The following is an 18,236-nucleotide window of genomic DNA, read 5'->3' as shown; positions in this document are numbered from 1 at the left end:
GAGGCTACTATCAAAACCGCCCCAGGCGAGTCAGTAGTGCGCAGTGCTACGTAACACGCTATCACTAGGGACGGTTACATGACTTTTCTGTAGGTGCTATATTTTACTCTTGGGACCATCTTGATTTTAGATGGACTATAACTATAAGTGTGTAATGTTTTAAAACAAAATATATTATTGCTCAGAAACATTCGGATTATTCTATACGAGTTTTGAATGATTAACAGCGTTTTGGATGATTCAATCAATCAATACTTTATATGCTGTTGGGAGGGTCAAGTTTATTTGTTAGTATTATTTCCCCGTGTTTTCTAATTATTTCTAGGGATGTGCAGGCACGGATTAGTTCAGATTTTCCCGCCAAATATCAGGTCTCAGAAAGAGGCAAAAGGTCATCTTTCATGACTTTTGTCCAGGAAAGATGATGTTTGTCCATGAAAGATGACGTCTTGCCTCTTTCTGAGACCCGATTTTTGGCAGAAAAAAAAAATAAAAAAATCTGAATTTGGCGGGAAAATCCGAACCTGCACATCCCTAATTATTTCACTGTTATTTATGGATATTCCTATCCACGTAGCAACATCAGAATCCATCTAATTGTTTCCATTTTATATTTACACAGATATACAGCAGGCATAGTGCTGCAACAGTTTCCACATTCATTTTAGTGCTCACCTCTTGGAAACCATCTTGAAAATAAGGGTTTGGGCCTTTATGAGAACCTCTTCCTCTACCGCGCTCTTTGCGCATATTCTTCTTCTGCGGACCAATTCCTCGTCCGTAGAAAAACCCTTTCTGTTGCGGATCAGCTCCTGGAGAAGGACAGGACATTAGTTCCTTGAGGATGAGAGTCTATTTTAAAAGGTATTATGTTTCTGATTATGGGAGACTTCCCAGAGACTCTATAGCTGAAAGGGGGCAAACTACCTAATGGACTGGATCCATTATGGGACAGGATAGTGATAGGTAGTCTGCATTGCCAGTGACGATGTAAGCCAGGGGCATAACACGAGCTCCGGGTGCCAACTGTGGTGTAGGGCGCTGTCGAGAACTAAGCGGGACTGGAGTCAGTAGCGCCCTCACAGTACAAAGATCCTGGGCCAGTGGGCTGCAGCTGTGGTTAATGCACAAAATCCAAACCCTGGGGTAAAGGAGGGGTACAAATGTACAGGGGTGGGTCTCTGTATTGTAGCATGCATGTATTATAACATGTGCTTGCTCAGACACCATACTATACCGCTATGCTACAACTCTTTATGTAGTCACTAACAAAATTAAGCAGAGCCAACAATCTGCTACCAGGCATACACTGGCTGAAAGAGGAGGTTACCTGGCATTCTCATGCATGGCTTTTTATATGGAGGTTCAGATGAATCATAGTTTTCCTTGGCCTGTCTATAGTGCTTCAGCTGTTCCGCAAAATCCTCCTGCTCCTCCTCGTTGTAGTTGTCATCACTATAATTGCTATAGTCATCATAATCCATTGGATTTTTCTTGCCATGCATTGATTTTGGGGAGGTCATGTAATTTCCAGGTACGTGCCCATACTGCAAGACAAGGAGGACAAAGCGTGACGAAGATATATAACGTAACGTACAAACCGTCAGAGCACCGAAGGGGAAAAGCCTACGGAATAACGCAGACAGTATTTATAGCCTTTTTGTTGCCATTAACAGACAGAATTTCCACGGCAACAAATGGGAATGGAAGACCTGGAAAAGCGACATCTGCCACAGGGCTTTTCAAGTTTGGACGGTACAGGCATCTAAAGAGGCACCAGGCGGTATCACCTCTACACACGCCCAATGTCAATCCTTGCACATTCATACGCTACTAGAGGGGCTGATACCGTCAGCAGCATAAAGCCGCAGACGCGATTGCAGCAAAAGAACAGTAAAGTGGTGGCAGCAGCTTAGAGTCAGGAACAGGGGCCCATATCCTTCCCCCAGGATTATAAAGGGAAACTCATTGCACCGGGTGCTGTGACTGACGGCAGACAAATCAGTCAAACTAAGGAAAGCCAATGTCTGTTTGCCGAATGCAGATTACAGCGTACAATAGGTCTCTGCTATGTGTATTTCCTAATATCCCAAACAGAAAGCAACAAAATAAACCAAATGATATATGGGCAAATAGAAATCTCCAAGTCACAACTCATTCCCAGAGTTCAAGCACTAACCCTGCTGCTTGTATTACAAAACGGTGGTTGATTAGGAAAGAATATTCCATATAATACTATGCTACACATTAGTTGCCACAATTCACCATACAGCTGTAGCGCGACACATCGTGACCATTTGCCCTTCAAAATGAAAATGTGTCCTCCTCAGTGATTAGCACCCCGTCCGATAAAAATCAGCGTGAACGCGATTACTGTTATTTAGAAACAACTGGACTACGGTAACCATTCTTTGAACATGTTCCCTGCTGGAGTCCCACATTTCTTATCCTTTGCAACTCTCATCTCCCTCAGTGATGTCTGCATCCTCATTGCTTATTCACATTCCTCTCCTGCCTCCAGTCTACTCTTTCCAAACTCCTGTTTGACCTCTCCCAGTGAACAGACTCTTCTATGCATCGTGATGTTCACGCTCTTGACTTCTACAGGCCTCATTTAGTTTCTGACGGATTTAGAACTCCTTTCCCTCTCTTAAATCATCAAATTACCATCTGCATACTCTACACCATCCCATTAATGTCTATGTATTCCAACCCTAAGCCCCCTCTTACCAACAGAAAAGGCATATCTTCATTTTCAAGAACTTCCACCTCTCTGCAACAGCTTCTTTCCCAAATTTCTGTATTCACCTGTCCTGAACTAATCATACAATGAGGGGTATTCAATATGGGAGCGAAAACATAGTTTATGCGTTAATATAGGAGGTATGACGTCATTATCGCAGGTTTTACTTTTACACCGTATTCAATTTCAAAGACTTATCGCAGTTTTGAAAAGTCTTTGATAAAAAACGGGATTAACTTTTCACCATTGAATAGGTGTCGAAAAAAAGTGCAGAATTGGGGTTTAGGGGTGCAGACTTAAAAAAAAATAGCCTGCACCCCTGTAAATGACATTTAAAAAAGAACTGTGTCAAACAAAAAAAACAAAAAAATAGGGACACCCCAAAAAATGTATTTAAAAATTGGGGTGAAAAAAAAAAAAAAATGGGAAAAAATTGTTAAACAATAGGGAAATAGGTTCAGGGCTATTCTGCAAGGATGCGGCCGGTGTTTTCTAGAATAGAATTATAGCGACAGGTGCACACATGCAGAATTTTTAAAAACTTACTTTAGGGACTTAAAAATATGCTAGTACCCATTTTCATGTACCCCAAATTTGATGGGACCACTTAAAAAAAGGAAAAAAATAACCTAAGTGCTCTTCTGCATCACTTCTTCAATGTCAGGAAAAAACACCTGCTGCGGCTATTTAAATCCCCGTCTTTCATTTAAAGGCTAAAACGGGGGTACCCATAGTGATCCCCCATGTTTTTACAACTTTAGGGGGGGTCTTACAATTTTTTTAAGGAAAAATTCGTAACTTTACGCAAATCCAACTTCGGAGGTTCCCGTTTTCGTTAATTTTATATTGAATACGGGGATAAGCGGGAGCGCGCCCGATACTTTAACGCAGGTAAAAAACTCCGATATGAAACGTTATCTTCGACAGTGAAGTTAACGTTTCATATTGAATACCCCTCTTTGTCTTAAATCACATTCATGTCACAGCACAGTCACTCAACTGTCTACAGTAAAGCCGGCCACAAACTCAGCCATGGTACACTAAAACAATGCTGCCTTCAAAAACTCTCCCACATAATAAAATGACGTCCTATGTGATTTCTGCTCCTCCCCGGCCTACTGATCTCCCACTTTGACCCTTTTAATCTATCTTCAACGTCAATCATTTTTATCTCTAGCTTTTGCAAGTCTGCCGCCTCTCCATCTCTCTTATCACTTCTCCCCACACCCACTTCTCCTGCGTGGCTCCAAAGCTCTGGGACTCCTTCTCTTGCGGAGACACATATTCAGCCAAACTCCCAGAACTTAAAATTCAGTTGGTCATTGAAGCCTACCACGCTTCCTCCTAAACATCCCAGCCTCTGCAATCGCCAACTCTGCTCCCCTCTCTCTCTGTATCAACCCGGCCCTCCTGGAATGTAAGCTCTTGTGAGCAAGGCCTTCTCTCCTTTTGTGGCATCTAATTATATGATCTCTTCTCTTTGAGACATAAGCTCATTTGGATTTCAGAAACACCTCTATGTGGTTCCTCTAAGTGGATGACAGCCAAATGTATAGATATTCGATCATCTGTGTTGGCCTGCATTGATGAATGTCCTTTGCCAATTCATCTTGGATGTCTACCAACAACCTAAAGCTTTCAGTATCGGAGCTAATAATACTGAACAGAAGCTATTCAACATCTCTTTCTATGTAATGAACCCTTCACCTCAAGTTGGCTGCCTAGGTGACAACATTCACTTAGAACAATCCTTTGTTTCCCACATCCAGCCTGACTACACATCTTGTTGTATATGCATTGAAGGGAACATTTCTAGAATATGCACATATCTCACACAAGACTGCAAAATGTTCATTCATAACTCTTTCTCTCCCGCATTGACTATTGTAATCCCCTTCTTACTGGTCCTATCAAAACCAGACTTTTACCCCTACAATCTATTTCAGAATGCAGCTAATAGACTAACTTTCTTTGCAAAACATAATTCTTCTGCAACTCAGTTGTCTCCTATATTAGCTGCATTTATTTTACTGATACCAATAGAAAATATGTCTGCTAATATACAAAACCATTAAAAAAATCTGATAACATACATTACCTACCCTCAACTCGAGATCTCTCTCAACTCAACCCCATCGCTCTGCGCTTCTCTTTCCCACTCATTACCTGCTTCCAATCTCAGGTTAGAGGACTTTTACCTCTACCTGATATATGGCATGCCCCCTCATACAACAAGACTATCCTGTAGCCTCCCAATCTCAGGTTAGAGGACTTTTACCTCTACCCAATACTCAATATATGGCATGACCCCCTCATACAACAAGACTATCCTGTAGCCTCCCAATATCAGGTTAGAGGACTTTTACCTCTACCCAATATATGGCATGTCCCCTCATACAACAAGACTATCCTGTAGCCTCCCAATCTCAGGTTAGAGGACTTTTACCTCTACCTGATATATGGCATGCCCCCTCATACAACAAGACTATCCTGTAGCCTCCCAATCTCAGGTTAGAGGACTTTTACCTCTACCCAATACTCAATATATGGCATGACCCCCTCATACAACAAGACTATCCTGTAGCCTCCCAATATCAGGTTAGAGGACTTTTACCTCTACCCAATATATGGCATGTCCCCTCATACAACAAGACTATCCTGTAGCCTCCCAATCTCAGGTTAGAGGACTTTTACCTCTAACCGATATATGGAATGCCCCCTCATACAACAAGACTATCCTGTAGCCTCCCAATCTCAGGTTAGAGGACTTTTACCTCTACCTGATATATGGCATGCCCCCTCATACAACAAGACTATCCTGTAGCCTCCCAATCTCAGGTTAGAGGACTTTTACCTCTACCCAATACTCAATATATGGCATGACCCCCTCATACAACAAGACTATCCTGTAGCCTCCCAATATCAGGTTAGAGGACTTTTACCTCTACCCAATATATGGCATGTCCCCTCATACAACAAGACTATCCTGTAGCCTCCCAATCTCAGGTTAGAGGACTTTTACCTCTACCTGATATATGGCATGCCCCCTCATACAACAAGACTATCCTGTAGCCTCCCAATCTCAGGTTAGAGGACTTTTACCTCTACCCAATACTCAATATATGGCATGACCCCCTCATACAACAAGACTATCCTGTAGCCTCCCAATATCAGGTTAGAGGACTTTTACCTCTACCCAATATATGGCATGTCCCCTCATACAACAAGACTATCCTGTAGCCTCCCAATCTCAGGTTAGAGGACTTTTACCTCTACCTGATATATGGCATGCCCCCTCATACAACAAGACTATCCTGTAGCCTCCCAATCTCAGGTTAGAGGACTTTTACCTCTACCCAATACTCAATATATGGCATGACCCCCTCATACAACAAGACTATCCTGTAGCCTCCCAATATCAGGTTAGAGGACTTTTACCTCTACCCAATATATGGCATGTCCCCTCATACAACAAGACTATCCTGTAGCCTCCCAATCTCAGGTTAGAGGACTTTTACCTCTAACCGATATATGGAATGCCCCCTCATACAACAAGACTATCCTGTAGCCTCCCAATCTCAGGTTAGAGGACTTTTACCTCTACCTGATATATGGCATGCCCCCTCATACAACAAGACTATCCTGTAGCCTCCCAATCTCAGGTTAGAGGACTTTTACCTCTACCCAATACTCAATATATGGCATGACCCCCTCATACAACAAGACTATCCTGTAGCCTCCCAATATCAGGTTAGAGGACTTTTACCTCTACCCAATATATGGCATGTCCCCTCATACAACAAGACTATCCTGTAGCCTCCCAATCTCAGGTTAGAGGACTTTTACCTCTACCTGATATATGGCATGCCCCCTCATACAACAAGACTATCCTGTAGCCTCCCAATCTCAGGTTAGAGGACTTTTACCTCTACCCAATACTCAATATATGGCATGACCCCCTCATACAACAAGACTATCCTGTAGCCTCCCAATATCAGGTTAGAGGACTTTTACCTCTACCCAATATATGGCATGTCCCCTCATACAACAAGACTATCCTGTAGCCTCCCAATCTCAGGTTAGAGGACTTTTACCTCTAACCGATATATGGAATGCCCCCTCATACAACAAGACTATCCTGTAGCCTCCCAATCTCAGGTTAGAGGACTTTTACCTCTACCTGATATATGGCATGCCCCCTCATACAACAAGACTATCCTGTAGCCTCCCAATCTCAGGTTAGAGGACTTTTACCTCTACCCAATACTCAATATATGGCATGACCCCCTCATACAACAAGACTATCCTGTAGCCTCCCAATATCAGGTTAGAGGACTTTTACCTCTACCCAATATATGGCATGTCCCCTCATACAACAAGACTATCCTGTAGCCTCCCAATCTCAGGTTAGAGGACTTTTACCTCTACCTGATATATGGCATGCCCCCTCATACAACAAGACTATCCTGTAGCCTCCCAATCTCAGGTTAGAGGACTTTTACCTCTACCCAATACTCAATATATGGCATGACCCCCTCATACAACAAGACTATCCTGTAGCCTCCCAATATCAGGTTAGAGGACTTTTACCTCTACCCAATATATGGCATGTCCCCTCATACAACAAGACTATCCTGTAGCCTCCCAATCTCAGGTTAGAGGACTTTTACCTCTACCTGATATATGGCATGCCCCCTCATACAACAAGACTATCCTGTAGCCTCCCAATCTCAGGTTAGAGGACTTTTACCTCTACCCAATACTCAATATATGGCATGACCCCCTCATACAACAAGACTATCCTGTAGCCTCCCAATATCAGGTTAGAGGACTTTTACCTCTACCCAATATATGGCATGTCCCCTCATACAACAAGACTATCCTGTAGCCTCCCAATCTCAGGTTAGAGGACTTTTACCTCTAACCGATATATGGAATGCCCCCTCATACAACAAGACTATCCTGTAGCCTCCCAATCTCAGGTTAGAGGACTTTTACCTCTACCTGATATATGGCATGCCCCCTCATACAACAAGACTATCCTGTAGCCTCCCAATCTCAGGTTAGAGGACTTTTACCTCTACCCAATACTCAATATATGGCATGACCCCCTCATACAACAAGACTATCCTGTAGCCTCCCAATATCAGGTTAGAGGACTTTTACCTCTACCCAATATATGGCATGTCCCCTCATACAACAAGACTATCCTGTAGCCTCCCAATCTCAGGTTAGAGGACTTTTACCTCTACCTGATATATGGCATGCCCCCTCATACAACAAGACTATCCTGTAGCCTCCCAATCTCAGGTTAGAGGACTTTTACCTCTACCCAATACTCAATATATGGCATGACCCCCTCATACAACAAGACTATCCTGTAGCCTCCCAATATCAGGTTAGAGGACTTTTACCTCTACCCAATATATGGCATGTCCCCTCATACAACAAGACTATCCTGTAGCCTCCCAATCTCAGGTTAGAGGACTTTTACCTCTAACCGATATATGGAATGCCCCCTCATACAACAAGACTATCCTGTAGCCTCCCAATCTCAGGTTAGAGGACTTTTACCTCTACCCAATACTCAATATATGGCATGACCCCCTCATACAACAAGACTATCCTGTAGCCTCCCAATATCAGGTTAGAGGACTTTTACCTCTACCCAATATATGGCATGTCCCCTCATACAACAAGACTATCCTGTAGCCTCCCAATCTCAGGTTAGAGGACTTTTACCTCTACCCAATACTCAATATATGGCATGACCCCCTCATACAACAAGACTATCCTGTAGCCTCCCAATATCAGGTTAGAGGACTTTTACCTCTACCCAATATATGGCATGTCCCCTCATACAACAAGACTATCCTGTAGCCTCCCAATCTCAGGTTAGAGGACTTTTACCTCTACCTGATATATGGCATGCCCCCTCATACAACAAGACTATCCTGTAGCCTCCCAATCTCAGGTTAGAGGACTTTTACCTCTACCCAATACTCAATATATGGCATGACCCCCTCATACAACAAGACTATCCTGTAGCCTCCCAATATCAGGTTAGAGGACTTTTACCTCTACCCAATATATGGCATGTCCCCTCATACAACAAGACTATCCTGTAGCCTCCCAATCTCAGGTTAGAGGACTTTTACCTCTAACCGATATATGGAATGCCCCCTCATACAACAAGACTATCCTGTAGCCTCCCAATCTCAGGTTAGAGGACTTTTACCTCTACCTGATATATGGCATGCCCCCTCATACAACAAGACTATCCTGTAGCCTCCCAATCTCAGGTTAGAGGACTTTTACCTCTACCCAATACTCAATATATGGCATGACCCCCTCATACAACAAGACTATCCTGTAGCCTCCCAATATCAGGTTAGAGGACTTTTACCTCTACCCAATATATGGCATGTCCCCTCATACAACAAGACTATCCTGTAGCCTCCCAATCTCAGGTTAGAGGACTTTTACCTCTACCTGATATATGGCATGCCCCCTCATACAACAAGACTATCCTGTAGCCTCCCAATCTCAGGTTAGAGGACTTTTACCTCTACCCAATACTCAATATATGGCATGACCCCCTCATACAACAAGACTATCCTGTAGCCTCCCAATATCAGGTTAGAGGACTTTTACCTCTACCCAATATATGGCATGTCCCCTCATACAACAAGACTATCCTGTAGCCTCCCAATCTCAGGTTAGAGGACTTTTACCTCTACCTGATATATGGCATGCCCCCTCATACAACAAGACTATCCTGTAGCCTCCCAATCTCAGGTTAGAGGACTTTTACCTCTACCCAATACTCAATATATGGCATGACCCCCTCATACAACAAGACTATCCTGTAGCCTCCCAATATCAGGTTAGAGGACTTTTACCTCTACCCAATATATGGCATGTCCCCTCATACAACAAGACTATCCTGTAGCCTCCCAATCTCAGGTTAGAGGACTTTTACCTCTAACCGATATATGGAATGCCCCCTCATACAACAAGACTATCCTGTAGCCTCCCAATCTCAGGTTAGAGGACTTTTACCTCTACCTGATATATGGCATGCCCCCTCATACAACAAGACTATCCTGTAGCCTCCCAATCTCAGGTTAGAGGACTTTTACCTCTACCCAATACTCAATATATGGCATGACCCCCTCATACAACAAGACTATCCTGTAGCCTCCCAATATCAGGTTAGAGGACTTTTACCTCTACCCAATATATGGCATGTCCCCTCATACAACAAGACTATCCTGTAGCCTCCCAATCTCAGGTTAGAGGACTTTTACCTCTACCTGATATATGGCATGCCCCCTCATACAACAAGACTATCCTGTAGCCTCCCAATCTCAGGTTAGAGGACTTTTACCTCTACCCAATACTCAATATATGGCATGACCCCCTCATACAACAAGACTATCCTGTAGCCTCCCAATATCAGGTTAGAGGACTTTTACCTCTACCCAATATATGGCATGTCCCCTCATACAACAAGACTATCCTGTAGCCTCCCAATCTCAGGTTAGAGGACTTTTACCTCTAACCGATATATGGAATGCCCCCTCATACAACAAGACTATCCTGTAGCCTCCCAATCTCAGGTTAGAGGACTTTTACCTCTACCCAATACTCAATATATGGCATGACCCCCTCATACAACAAGACTATCCTGTAGCCTCCCAATATCAGGTTAGAGGACTTTTACCTCTACCCAATATATGGCATGTCCCCTCATACAACAAGACTATCCTGTAGCCTCCCAATCTCAGGTTAGAGGACTTTTACCTCTACCTGATATATGGCATGCCCCCTCATACAACAAGACTATCCTGTAGCCTCCCAATCTCAGGTTAGAGGACTTTTACCTCTACCCAATACTCAATATATGGCATGACCCCCTCATACAACAAGACTATCCTGTAGCCTCCCAATATCAGGTTAGAGGACTTTTACCTCTACCCAATATATGGCATGTCCCCTCATACAACAAGACTATCCTGTAGCCTCCCAATCTCAGGTTAGAGGACTTTTACCTCTACCCGATATATGGAATGCCCCCTCATACAACAAGACTATCCTGTAGCCTCCCAATCTCAGGTTAGAGGAATTTTACCTCTACCCAATACATTGGATGCCCCCCTCATACAACAAGACTATCCTCTAGCCTCCCAATCTCAGGTTAGAGGACTTTTAGCTCTACCCAATACATTGGATGCCCCCCTCATACAACAAGACTATCCTCTAGCCTACAAATGTTTCCTTAAAACTCAACTTTCTAGGAAAGCTTAGAAAATTCATATACTGTCTATCCTATTCTACTCAATTACCGCTCCTCTACACAATTCACACCTCTTACATCTTTCCTAACTGCATAACCCAAGGAAATCCCCAGTGAACCCCAAAACTGCCATTGCAGTGTGACTGCATTATAAGCCCTACTGTTCCCCACTGCTACATGTCTCGAGCATTGGCTGTCTGTTTTTTTAATACCCAGTCTTATTTTACTACTTTGCTAGTTTAAAATAACAGTTGCGGGGTCAAGCTGGCGCAATATAAAATAAATGTTAATAAGAAATTAGGAAGCATTAAAAGGTGCAAAGGATTATAAAAGTAAAAATGTATGAATGTAATCAAAAGCATAGAAACAATAAAATCGCCAAGGGACAATTGAATTGCTACATAGACAACTGGGACAGGAGAAGACAGGCAGAGGACACTAAAGCTCCAAGCACATGACTGTAATGCCGCTGGAAGACCGCGGTAACAATATTATACTCACAAACAGGTAAGGAACACGAGGTTCCAAATACATTTTGCTGCTGATGTTCAGCTCCTGAGGAAACAGCATACATTGCAGTGAAACGTTGACCTTTTTATCTCTAACATCTTGTTTTTACGTAATGAAATATTAATTGAAGAGTCGGCTCCTGACCATCCTTAGCCTGAGCATCCTGCTTTCCTGACTAGGACATTCAGCCTCCCGTACTGGATGCACAAAGACACTGCCTGGTACCCTCTTAATACCAACAGGCTTCGTGTGCTTTAGAAACCTTCTGGTTTTACCCAATTGTGAGTATAATTTTTTACGGTTCACTGGTATCCGATTACCCTGACGTAAAAATATCTATATAATTAGCTGTGAACATACACCGTGCTGAGATGCACCATTTATTCTCCAATCTCCTCTCTTTCTCCTTTAATGACCATTGTGCAAAAACTCTCTACATGATAGAGAGGAGTTCAATCCACAGCTAAAGCTTCAAAATGATTTTATAGGTTGATGTTATACTTAATATTTGAATTAAGATCAACATATCCTTGGTAATGTGTAGAAAACCTTTACCTGTGAGAAATGGGAGTCGTAGTCCCTGTACATGGGAGGTTTATAACGGAGGTCCCTGTACGTGGGAGGTTCGTCGTCGTCCTCATTTGAACCGTAGCTGATATCTGAGCTGTCATCACTGGCCGGTGAACTATGCTGCAAAACAGTCACCGAAATGTTACATCGAAGAACAGAAAGCAGAATGAAGAGAGTGAAAGGGTCTTCAGTGTAAATGGACTATGTGTACGAAATTGCAAACAAAAATTTTTGCAGAGAAAGATTGTTTTGTATTAAATAGGACCTCCTAATACCAGATGAAAGGATTTTTGGTCCTCACCGTTAAAAGCACGTCTATCAGGTGGGTGTAGAGGGTACTGTAGGCACTTTTGTAAACATAAAAACTCTTTTACTGCTGCTTTTCCCCCGCTCTAAACCCTTTCATCACCTCACCATTTACAACAAGCCAGGCCAAAACCCTACGGCATGCAATGTCAAATAGGAGACCCTCAGAGACCACGCGGTAGGCCAGTATGGATTTATTAATCATATAAAAAGCCAACATATGCTTTCCGTCTGTCAGTTGTCTGTCGAAATGAGACTAGAGGAGTAGAACCAGCTCGCTCTCTCAGGAGAACATTACCGGTGCAGGGAATTTCAGAAAAATAAAGCAGTACCGAATTTTAGCACGGAGATGGAGAAAATAGCAAGACAAGATATCTTCGCTAAATATTGTTAGCCTCAATGTTAATAGCAGGGTAGTACTGACACAAAATACCGTGGTGACTTCTGGAGAAGGACCGGGATCGGAGAAATGTGTAGAGTACAAACATGACCTGGCCACTTTTTATGGAGAAACTAGCATAGACCAACACATTGGGTAGTAAGGCCGCACTCAATCAAAGTGCTTGGAGAGAGTATTGAAACAGAATATATGAAATAAGGGAAGTTCTTACCATATCTCTCTTTCTACGAAGTCCATAGGGTCCACATGGTGACCTTGGGGTATAGGTGATCAGCTAGTACTCAAGCTAACAACTTAGAGAGAGTATGCAGACAGTACTCTATTTAACAACATGATTAATGAGTACTGTCTGACACGATGTGCGAGGCAGAAGGTCAGCACTCAAGCCATAAACACGGGGACAGTTTCGTGACAAAACTCGATTAAGTTTAAAGGAGGGCGTATCAAATGATGTAGTAAACCCGTGCTCAACACATAACCTGGAGAGATCATTGTGACATTACATGTGAACAAGTCTGGCAGTACTTCATTCAGGAACATGGAGACAGCATCACGACTGTGAGGTATAGTAGTAAACCAGTACTCAATGCCATAACCTGGGGAGTATTGTGACATTATATTAAAGCTATACAGTCTGTACACAATAACATTATATAGAGTACGACTTCATAACAATAGCTAATTCCTAGCATACCACAAAGAGCAGCAATGTCAAGTTATATTAGCATTTAAGGGCCACGGCTGACTGGTCAGTTTTGTTATCCGTCATCTTTCACGTATGGCTTTATGTATTTGTGTTACTTTCTTCTTCTATGTATAATGACTTATTCTCTGTAATACTTTTACCCCAATTAATCTTGCTGCATTACATATTGCTTCAATAAAGAAATGTATAAAACAAATAAGGAATACTGTAACAAATATAGATGCATTTAGGATCCCTACAATCTGCAAAGCTAGTGGATTATGTTGGATAAAAGTGGGCCGTTATTCATTATTTTCCTGCAATTTTCTTTTTTACACACCCATATATATTTTTTTTTATGAAGCTAAAAAACTAAAATATTTGTCTGTAGAAGAATGCCTGGTCTCACCACTGCTTGCATGAAAACGTGTGCAGGCATTACGAACATGTACATGTATAATACTTCCACTGCCAAAAGGGGTTTAGGAAAACGTTGAAAGAAATGGCCCCCTGGGGCAGCACTGTAGCAGTGCACTACCACAACCTGGGCCGGCCTCCTGGAGCAGAAAGCCTCTCCAGGCAACCCACAAGCAGCAGACATGTGCTGTTACTTTGCAGCCCCCACGACCTTATGCCCCGAGCAGCAGCGGTTACACGCACTTATTTCAGGCAAATATGAGATTTGTTCATCGATGGTTGATGTTTGACAACAATCGATGGTTTCTTCTTCTTTTGTCCAGGGCTTTCTTTTGCACATGAGCGCCGTGATCTGTTGATGGCTCAATTATCGATGCCAACAGCTTTGATGGACAACACCAACCTCCCGACTGTGGGCACTTGAGGAACTAGAGTTAAGAAGTCCTGAGCTGGAGGAATCAAAGCATTAAATTTACCACAGGTCATAATAACAAGTGGTGCCCTCACCATTTGTTCCTAGACACTCGGCAGCACTAAGCTAACACACCAAGAGAGCTGAATGTCTCACCTTGTGCCTCACTCTGCGATAGTGTTTCTTCTTTTCTTTTACTTTCTTTTTCCCTTTTCTAGACTTTTTATGCTGTTTCTCACTTGGGGGCTCGATCTCTTTCTCCTTAGGCTCCTCCTTTGTTTCATCCGGCTGCTTCTCTTCCAGGCCTGCGTCATCTATTTCACCATCTTCCAGCTCACCCTCCTTTCTGTGGAGAGCAGAACAAGTTTACATTAAGTGACTCGTAACACCCCCAAATGTGTGTGTGTGTATATATGTACATAGATATAATTTATATGATGTTTATTTTACTTGTCCTGAAGTGCTTACTGGTTATTTCATGCTTTATCTATAGCCTGTCTACACTCTTACTCAAGTGGATGTAGCTTCGCTGTGCAAATGAGGTGGTGCTGAGCAATCGAGCAGCATTCTAATAGCGTAAGCAGGAAGATGGCCCCCGTCATAGGCTTTGATTACAGGACAGACCGTGATCGTTTAGCTATTGGCACTCAGTATAATTACCAGCTCTTACATGCTTTACGAATGGAGACACAACATCCCAATAAATGCACTATTATCTTAGACATTTTCTATTCTGGTTTTGTCAAACCTAAGGTATAAATTGTAAAGGCACACACACAACCTTTGGTGGAATCTTCCTTAATCAAATATGTCCCGCATGTAAAATATGAAGGGCAACACCCCATCTGTATCTAATCCTGAAGCAGATTTGGGCTGAATTGTACTAGTTCTCCTACTGAAAAACAGCTCTAGGGACCACTTTTGAAAGTTGAAAGAAGTGTAATATTATCCCCGTATTTTATAAAGATTACATTTAGGCTAACAATTGGTAATTTTACTGTATTCCCTCGAAAAAAATCACCATATTACTACTAAAGATTATCTTTCCAACCTGCCAACGGAATAGCTGGAATAAAAGGGAGCAGATTACAAAATGACTATTTGCTCCCAAACACTGGGAAACAGATGAACAAAGGTTGTTCAGACAAGTTGGTTATATCCATTTGATTTAAACAATTTGCCTGAATGACCATTTTTTCGACCTAATTGTACAAATTTTACACATATACGTTCACTTTTTTAACTATTTCAATTGCAAATTACCATATACAGTTATTTATGGAGATTATTTAAGACAAAACTTTAAATTTTTAACATTATGTTATTATACAGGGAGAAAAATATAGATTTTTTTAAATTTTACAGTCTAAAGGAGCGTACACACTAGACATATGCTCCCTGAGTGATATAGTCTAGTGTGTCCCCGGAAGGGTGTGCTCAATGTCATTCATGAAATTGAGCACACCCGCTGAATGATATCATTAACGATATTGTTCAGCGCCGGGCTCTCTCCCCCCCCCATTCCCCAACATGAAGCAACCTGACGACATCGTCAGGTTGGCCTGCATGTTTACTCGATGAACGATAATGACGAACGACCCGCGGGAACGCCCGTCGTCGTTATCGTTCATCGTTTTGATGTTAAAAATGGACGATAAAGTGGATGACTGAACGATAACGTTCAGTCGTCCACTTTGATGGCCCAGTGTGTACGCACCTATACAGAAGTTGATTGTAATGTCAAAATAAATAATTAATAAATAATGCTACTTCTATAAAAGTGATGCTATTTGGGGGTAATGTATGCCTTTATAGACAGTGTGCAATGAGGCTTGCAGTGTAGTATAAAATTACCTACTACGTATTAGGCCTAATTTAGAATTAGGAGCTAATCCAAGAAGGGAGTACATGTACACCTGGACTAGCCGAGCGAGTATTAGTTTCTTTATTGCACATAGGAAAATACTGGCTGGCTCTGCATACTAGTGCAGACAAATACAAGGCAGCTTTATTCTTACACTGTGGTGTTAACCTATCATTCATTATACATTACAATAAGGACAATTCCATAGTTATCACCTAGCCCGGAGGAGCAAATTAAAAGCTTCAATTTCTCTCACTGAAACCCATTTTTACTTAACATGGATTTGTAATCTAAAAGAGTTGGGATGGCCATCGACCATCAATGATTCATAATGAACGATGGTTTATGGCCGATGTCAAATACTTTTGCCATCGATGTGGGGAGAACCAGATGGTTTCCCTCAGTCGAGGTCTAACCATAACCGAATGTTTTTTTGTTTTGTTTTTACAAGGTGCGAGGGCACAGAGCATAGCTCCGCCCCCCGACACCAGCAAAGTCCCGCCCCTAGGTTCTGATTGCCCAGGCTCCAGGCAGTGAAAAATTAAAAAAAAACAGGTATGACCATCGGTTGGTGAAACCATCGATGGTCATCCATTGCATAGTTGGTAGCCATCGATGGGTACTTGCTATTTTGCCATCGATGGTAACCACTACCTCAGAGTTTTACCTATAGCAAATTGTTGTACGACCTAGTTTGCGGCTAATTGAATCTACCACTAGATCAGTCAGCAATACTTCAATCTGCCCCCCCCCCCCTCCATTGCAAAACAATGCCTTCTGTCTGGACGTGCTCATATTTCTAAATGAGCCTGTTGTATCACAGAAGAATGGGAAATTAGTTACTGCACCAGTATAAGATTCTTACCTAGGCCCCCCGGGGAAGATTTAAGGAGCGTACACACTAGACGATATGCTCCCTGAGCGATATAGTCTAGTGTGTGCCCGGCAGGCTGTGCTCAATGTCGCTCATGACATTGAGCACACCCGCTGAACGATATCATTAACAATATCGTTCAGCGCAGGGCTCTCTCCCCCCATTCCCCAACATGCAGCAACCTGACGAAATATCGTTCAGTCGTCCACTTTAATCGCCCAGTGTGTACGCACCTTTACTATCCGTCAGGTTTACAAAGCCAGCAATGATCAGCGCTGTAAACCCAATGGGTAGTAAAGCTACTCCTCTAGCTGGGAGTCTAATGGCAAAAAAGGGGATCACGTAAAGGGTTCTGATGGCATATAAGGGGCACATTGAAGGGATTTCTTACACCTAGTCTAGAGTGCCATGGGCATATACACGCACATGAACCAGTACTTGGGCTATTTACAGGTAGCTCTAGATTCACCTTTGACACATTATAGTTTTTTTTTTTTTTTAATTTATGCATGTACACAAAGGGCCTGATTCGGCAAGGATCGCTATTCTGCTCATATGTACGCAACGCAGTTGCTAATATCATTGGAAATATGTAAATGTTCGCACTTGCGTTGCGATCGCAGCCTAACATAGGGACGCGCACTTCCCTTTACTCGCATCCGTACACTTTGGCAACATAGCGAAATAATCGGTAACATCGGACCCATACGCACAGTTAAGGCAGGTCAGACCTCACTCAGGAATTGCTAACTTCAGTGCACGCTATGAGGCCTCGGGCTGCGACGGGAGCAAAAAAAAAAACAACTGAGTTCCCCCATATAGATTAAACAATGGCATATAGCTTCTCTTTTAGACATCTTCATTGTTTGTTCCATTGTGTGTGAATCCATAAATCTCTACAGAACATTGTTATTACCATGGAAAGTGTAACCAGTCACTAAGGAATCTACTTCTGCTCATCTTACTGCAAAGTGATGTCAAATTGCCAATAAAGGGGTCTACCAGCCACCTGGACACACATGAACTCAGAAGAGCTGGTTTCAAGAGCAGTTGTATGTTGTAATTGTGCATGTCATGTAAAATTGGTCACACAATGACCAAATGGGTACAACTTGCCCCAGTAATTTTTCATCTGCACATATCTAATATGTGTGGT

At 42.5% G+C, this 18,236-nt stretch overlaps 1 protein-coding gene across 5 annotated transcripts in view; it reads right to left on the bottom strand.

Moving 5' to 3' along the window:
• Window positions 1-18,236, bottom strand: part of ZC3H6 (zinc finger CCCH-type containing 6) — a 37,064-nt gene that overhangs the window by 9,609 nt on the left and 9,219 nt on the right. For 2 of the 5 annotated variants that reach the window (XM_088453783.1, XM_088453786.1), the window contains exons 2-6: window positions 14,499-14,688; window positions 12,108-12,242; window positions 11,544-11,597; window positions 1,331-1,547; window positions 676-812 (exon numbers count right to left, since the gene is read on the bottom strand). In XM_088453783.1, coding sequence (XP_088309909.1) covers window positions 676-812; window positions 1,331-1,547; window positions 11,544-11,597; window positions 12,108-12,242; window positions 14,499-14,688 — 733 coding nt within the window. Of the gene's footprint in view, window positions 1-675; window positions 813-1,330; window positions 1,548-11,543; window positions 11,598-12,107; window positions 12,243-14,498; window positions 14,689-14,852; window positions 15,631-18,236 lie in introns of those variants that run through there. The other 3 variants (XM_088453782.1, XM_088453784.1, XM_088453785.1) reach the window with 3 other exon arrangements.

Source organism: Taudactylus pleione, unplaced genomic scaffold (genome assembly GCF_031769625.1).
Source record: "Taudactylus pleione unplaced genomic scaffold, aTauple2 ptg000587l, whole genome shotgun sequence".
Taxonomy (NCBI): domain Eukaryota; kingdom Metazoa; phylum Chordata; class Amphibia; order Anura; family Myobatrachidae; genus Taudactylus; species Taudactylus pleione.
This window is presented reverse-complemented; position numbering and strand designations above follow the sequence as displayed.